The 6,699-nt window shown below is 37.7% G+C and overlaps 2 protein-coding genes across 2 annotated transcripts in view; one reads left to right on the plus strand and one right to left on the minus strand.

The window, feature by feature from the left end:
- Window positions 1-6,699, minus strand: part of Il1rapl2 (interleukin 1 receptor accessory protein like 2) — a 1,262,572-nt gene that overhangs the window by 579,701 nt on the left and 676,172 nt on the right. The gene's annotated exons all lie outside the window — the stretch shown is intronic.
- On the plus strand, window positions 5,227-6,454 carry Tex13a (testis expressed 13A). The gene is made up of 2 exons (XM_005367371.2): window positions 5,227-5,685; window positions 5,786-6,454. The coding sequence occupies exons 1-2, from the start codon at window positions 5,227-5,229 to the stop codon at window positions 6,452-6,454; spliced, it is 1,128 nt and encodes a 375-aa protein (XP_005367428.1).

Below are 6,699 nucleotides of genomic sequence, written 5' to 3' on the forward strand. Positions count from 1 at the left end.
TTGCATATCACCATAGAACCTTCATCTGGTGATGGATGGAGATAGAGACAGAGACCCACACTGGAGCACTGGGCTGAGCTCCCAAGGTCCCAATATATGTCCCTCTTAGGGTTCCCCTTTTTACCTAGCTTCTCTGGGATTATGGATTGTAGCATGGTTATCCTTTTCTTTACATCTAATATCCACTTCTGAGTGAATGCATACCGTGTTTTTCTTTCTGGGTCTGGATTACATCACATAGGATGATTTTTTTTCTAGTTCCATTCAAAGAAATTGAAGAAGATACCAGAAAATGGGATGATCTCCCATGTTATTGGAAAGGTAGGATTAACAGTAAAAATGGCAGTCTTACTAAAAAGCAATCTACAGATTTAATACAATCCCCATCAAAATCCCAACACAGTTCTTCACAGACCTCACAAGAACAATACTCAACTTCATATGGAAAAACAAAATCCCAGGAGAGCCAAAACAATCCTGTGCATCACCATTCCTGACTTCAAGATCTACTATGGAGCTACAAAAATAAAAACAGTTTTGTATTGGCATAAAAACAGATATATGGATCAATGGACTTGAATTGAAGACCCTGATACTGATCAACACACCTATTAACACCTGATTTTTGACAAAGAAGCCAAAAGTGTACAATGGAAAAAAGAAAGTATCTTTAGCAAATGGTGCTGGCATAGCTGTTTGTAGACATGTAGAAGAATAATAAATCTATATCTATCTCCATGCAGAAAACTCAAGTCCAAGTGGATCAAAGACTTTAACATAAATCTAGTTACACTGAACATGATAGAAGAAAAAGTGGGAAGTATCCTTGAATTCATGGGTACAGGAGATCACTTCTTAAATATAACAACAGTAGTACAGACTCCGAGGGCAACAATGAATAAATGGAACCTCCTGAAACTGGGAAGCTTCTGTAAGGCAAAGGACATGGTAAATAAGACAAAACAGCAGTCTAGAGAATGGGAAAAGATCTTCATCAACCCCATATCTGACAAAGGGCTGACTTCCAATACATATAAGGAATTCCGTAAACTAGACATCAAAATACCAAATAATATAATTTAAAATGGGGGTATAGATCTAAACATAATTCTCAAAAGAAGAAACTCAAATAGCTGAAAGACATTTAAGGAATTACTCAACATCCTTCCATCAGGGAAATGCAAATCAAAACAACTCTGAGAAACTATCTTATACCTATCAGAATGGTTAAGATCAAAACCATTGATGACAGGTTATACTGAAAAGGATGTGGGGTAAGAGGAACAATATTCCATTGCTGGTAGAGGTGCAATCTTCTTCAACCACTTTGGAAATCAGTATGATGATTTCTCAGAAAATTGGGAGTCAATCTACCTCAAGATCCAGCAATACTACTCTTGGGCATATACCCAAAGTCTACACAGTCATACCACATAGACATTTGCTCATCTATGTTCATAGCAGCATTATTTGTAATAGCCAAAACTTCATTTTATTTTCTATCCCTCTAAACTTTATTTCCAGCAACTTTATCCTAGTGACTAGTGACTCGATGTTAGTCACAACAATGCACTGAACATATAAAATCATGTGTATGGGTCCAATTCCTCTTAAATCCTCCCTTTTAAATTCCTTGCCAGTACAACAAACTAAGAGCTAAAACATAATATAATTCTCATAAAGAAACTTATTGAGTCAGGAAATGATCTTTTCCTACAGTCTGAATTTCCTTTTGTACTAGGTATTATGATTAAGACTATCTCTAGTTACACCACATAATTTCTCAAGTTGAATGCCTCAGAATTAATAGAAAGAGAAAAAAGTATAAAAACAGAAAAGCAAGAGATCAAAATATTCTTATTTACAGATACTCATCATCTTGCATTTTAAAAGTTCTTGAAGACTCCATCAGAAATCACTTAGACAAGATTCATAATCTCAACACAAAATCAACAACAGAAAAACCAGCATTTCTATACATAGGTAATGAACTTGTAAAGAATGAATTTAGGTTTAGAAAATTGCCTATTTACAACAGAGTTTAAAATACCTAAGAATAAGCCTGACTAAGAGGAGCAATGCCCTTATAATAAATCATTAATATTCTGAAGAATGTTATTAAAGAAGGCACTAGAAGATGCTACAAGCCGTCTGTTTAAAAAAACATGATGTACAGATTCAACCTAGTTATCCTCAAAATTCCAAATGTTTTCTTCATAGAACTAAGTAATAATAATAATTAATAATAATCTAAAGTGTATTAGAAATAATAAATATTCCAAATAGCCAAAGTAATCAAAGCAGAAAAAAACAATACTAGAGGTATCACAATGAGTCTCAATTTATACTAAAAATCTATAGTAACAAAACTTTTATGTTGCTAGAACAAAGCCAGATATGTATATCAATAAAATAGAAAAAAAAAGGATACAGAAACAAATTCATGAAGCCACAGCCATCTAATTGCTGGCAAATGTGTCAAGATACATATTGAATTAAAGATAGCATCTTCAACAAATGTCACTGGGAAAACAGAATATCTACATGTAGATGAATGAGAATGGATTGCTATCTCTCACCATGTACAAAAATTAATTGAAAAAGGATGAAAGACCTTAATGTAACACCTGAAATGTCAAAACTACTAGGGGAAAACATTTTGACATCTAGGAAGTATAAGCAACAACCTTCTGAGCAGGAATCCAATAACATAGTAAATAATAGCAAGAATTGAAAAATTAGAATTCTGTGAAATTAGAAAGCTTCTACACAGTAAAGGGAAGAACCAGGAGAATGAAGAGGAAGCTACATTACAAAAATATGTAAATTGTGTATTATGTAAAATATTAATATCTAGAACAAAATTAAACACAAGAAAAAATTTTCAAGTTGATAAATAAACTAAAGAACTGAATAATCCATTCTTGAAAGAAGAAATACAAATGGCCAATAAACATCAGGGAAAGTGTTTAATATACTCAGCAATCAGGGAAATGACAATTCAAGCTTCCTTAAGAGTCCGTCTTTCTACAAAGAACTAACTACAAGTAACTAAGAAATGCTGAGAGAGGGAGAAACTGTCTTTCCTAAGGAAAAGGACAATAATTGTTTATCCAATATCAAATTCTAGGCCTTAAAACACAGAGCTATTATATGAACTAAGCAGGATATATTTAGGAACATGTACTCATATATAACATGTAATGAAAAATGAGGCTATGAATTTGATACAGGTCAAGGAGAGGTACATAGGTGAGTTTTGAAGAAGGACAATAAGAGAAAAATGTAATCATATTATAATCTAAAAAATAAAATAAGTAGTAAAAATTTGGTTATACACAGTAAAATATTATGTGGCCATAAGAAGAATAAAATTAAGATATGTGCGAGAAAATTGAGCAATTGATCATTACATTAAATAATACAAGCCAGAGTCTAAAAATGAAATGTGTTTTCTCTTATTTTTGACCACTAAATTTTTACAGATGCATAAACACATACAAACAAAAAAGAGATTAGCATAAGTGTGAAAAGGGGAGAAGGAAAGGTATGTAGAGACAGATATGCTCACAATACATTATAATATGGATGAAATTATTATAAATCCCAAAATGATAGATAAAATGTGTATGAATAAAAACAATAAATTTATTAAAAGAAAGAAATCAATCTGAAAATGCTATTATTACAGGATTCCAAATGCATTTTTTTTTCCTGGGAAAGAAAAAAACTATGGACCTAATAAAAATGTTCACTGGCTGTCCAAGTACTGGGGTGAATGTAGGGTGGGGTGATGAATAGTTGAAGAATTAAAAATGATAGATACATATATATTTTTCAAATGCTATAGACTGCATTATTCTGGATGAATGTTCATCTGAACTTTAATTAATAATGTATTAAATTAGCTTTGTAATTTTAACCAGTTAAACTAATAATGGTGTTGGAGACAAAGTAGATGGCAAATGGTTTCTGCTCAATTTTCCAAAAATGCAGAATGACTTAAAAATTCCTATTAATTCTTTTAAATGCAAAAACCTCACTTCAAATTAAAATAATAAAAATGAGAAGGTAAGTAAGTTAAATAAAGAAAAGATCAATCCAAGGTCCTCTCCATACATTTCCTAGTTATCCACAATGAATTTGATGTGCAAACAAACCTTAACTTAAAAGGGTTAGAAAGAGCTGGTTTTCTACCAGTCACAATTGGATGGTTTTCAACCAGTACAGGCAGCCAAGTGATCCAACAACCAAATGCCTAGCTACAATCCATCAGGCGCTTTCTCTCCATCCAGGCTTATCTAACCCACCATTTTTTTCTGATGACTGGAGTGCTCAGAACATTTATCTGGTTCTTAATATGCTGAACCCACGAATTATCATTTATATCAATAAATTTTAATTTGCCTATATTTTTTCCAGTTTTTATTGGGAAGTAGGGTTTTTTGTTGTCTTACTTTTTAGAAAGAGTTTGGTAATGGAAGTCTTTAGACATGCCATGCGACATTGTACCTCCAGGAAGGGCCACGTGAGTCTTTTGTGTAGGGTGAACTCCCTGGCAAGAAGAGGAGCATGAATTTTAAATCTTTTTTTTTTCATAGAGTTTCAGTTCCTTTGGTTTCAAGTCTTTTCTGTCCCCTTCTTCCCCCACATGACTTCAAGGATGTTTCCCTTACTTCCAAGGAGGTGTAGAGACCATCTAGTTCTCATTATTTTCACAGTCTGGAAGTTAGAATAGTCCTAGATCAAAAACCAGCAGAGTTGGTCTAAAGATTTCCTTTCCCTTAAGTCCTTGGAGAGAGACAGGCTGACAGTCTGAGGTTGTGTTTCCTCTCTTGATGTATGATAGGAAGACCTTGGCGGGACTGCTAAGTGGATCCCATGTTGAGGAGGCAGTTATGGTGGACCTAGAACTCCTCTGTTCATTGACTGGAAAGGTGAGGTCACTTGAGAAGTCTCTTAAAGAATGGCAGCTACAGAATCCATTATGACATAATAGTTGAGGGGCGGGGCCAGAGAACCTGCTGTGGGGATCAAAAGTGTGCCAGAAGACCAGAGGGAGGGAAGGGGAGGGGATGTGTGGGGAGGGGAGAGCCTGAAAGAACAAAAGGCTGACAGGACATTGACAGAGAGGAGAGATACTAACACCAAGGGACTAAAGAAGCAAGGACAGCAGATTGATTTATTCTCTCAGGGCCAGGAAAAACCAGAAGGCACTCAACCATCATGGCCTTGAATCCTGAGGATCTTGGTAGTGGGTTCCGGCACAGCAAGGTGTCGACATTCATCAACGAACAAATGGCCAAGCACGACAAAGGCCCTGATTTCTACCTTGAAAACCTCTCCCTATCCTGGGAAGAGGTGGAAGACAAGCTCAAAGTTATCCTGGAGGATAGCGAGGTGCCTAGTGAGGCTCGTGAAGCCTGTGCCTGGGGCACCTTGGCCTTGGGGGTGCGTTTTGCTCACAGGCAAGGCTGCCTCCAGGGGCAAGGGGTGCAGTGGCTACAAGACTTGTCTACCATGCATAAGGTGTCTCCACTATCCTTGCCATCAGACCTAAAGCAGCTCACTCACCAACAAGAGATGGAACGGAAGGAGTTAGCTATCCAGCTTCAAATGGCCCAGGCCAAACTGGAAGAGGTGAGGAGAGAGCGAGACCTGCTGAGACTGAAGATCCTCCAGACAGTAAGATTTGTCACCTGCTTTTGTTTTACCCCTGCCCACCCACCCTTATGTGTGTACCCCATTCCCAGAACCGATCTCAACCCTATTTACTTCTCCCCAGGAGCTGAGGGCTCTCCCAGCTGCAGTAAAACCGGCTGTGACCCTTCCTCCTGCTTTTGTCAGAAGAACAGGGACACAATGGTCAGCTGGAAAGGAAAACTTGGCGGAGTTAATGGCTGCTGCTAAAGGAAGACAAGTCAGAGCAGAGATGACAGCTGCTACTATGACAGAGACCGTAACTGGCCCTGAAGAGGCCTCGGAGGAGACCAATGGAAGTATCATGCAGCTTCTTGGAGTCATGAAGTGGAAAAATTATCCCTTGAAAAGGCAAAGAGCAGGCGATCTGAGATCGAAGGAATCATCCATGTGCTCTCTCTCCCAGTCCCTGAATCTGAGATCCACATCCTCCTCTGAACCCATTACTGTCCAACTCCCTGCCTCATTCACATACTCCTATGAAAGCCCCTTCCCACCCATGCCCACCACATCCCAACTACCAACTATAGACAGACCTCCTCAGATGCATCCCTATCCCATGGCCTGTGAGGTGAGCCACCTGTCTGATTTGGGAATCCACAGAGGAGATCATCAGGAACTACAGAAAGACAAGAGAACTACAGCATTTCGCAGGCCGGGGGACTGGGACTGCCCTTGGTGTAAAGCTGTGAATTTTTCAAGGAGGGAAAACTGCTTCCACTGTGGGAAGGGAATCTGGCTACAAAACCCTTAGTGAATTTGGAATGTGAAATAGAACAGAAACAAATCAATGGAATATCATTTTTTGGGGGGAGGTGGAGGGTACTGGGTACAGTTGTGGAAGGGGAATGGGGGGGTCAAGAGAATGGGATAAATTTGGGTGTGAGATATTGAGATGGTAGAAATGGTATGGGGAGGCAGAAGTTTTGATTATTTCTGTTGTATTCTATATCATTAGCATTCACAGCCCAGAATAGCTTCTCTCTCTCTCCCTCTCTC

Source organism: Microtus ochrogaster, unplaced genomic scaffold (genome assembly GCF_000317375.1).
Source record: "Microtus ochrogaster isolate Prairie Vole_2 unplaced genomic scaffold, MicOch1.0 UNK17, whole genome shotgun sequence".
Classification (NCBI taxonomy): domain Eukaryota; kingdom Metazoa; phylum Chordata; class Mammalia; order Rodentia; family Cricetidae; genus Microtus; species Microtus ochrogaster.

Coding starts and splice junctions, on each gene's coding strand:
- Tex13a (XM_005367371.2), top strand. CDS start 5,227: ATGGCCTTGAATCCTGAGGATCTTGGTAGTGGGTTCCGGCACAGCAAG. Junction 5,686..5,785: donor GACTGAAGATCCTCCAGACA/GTAAGATTTGTC, acceptor ACTTCTCCCCAG/GAGCTGAGGGCTCTCCCAGC.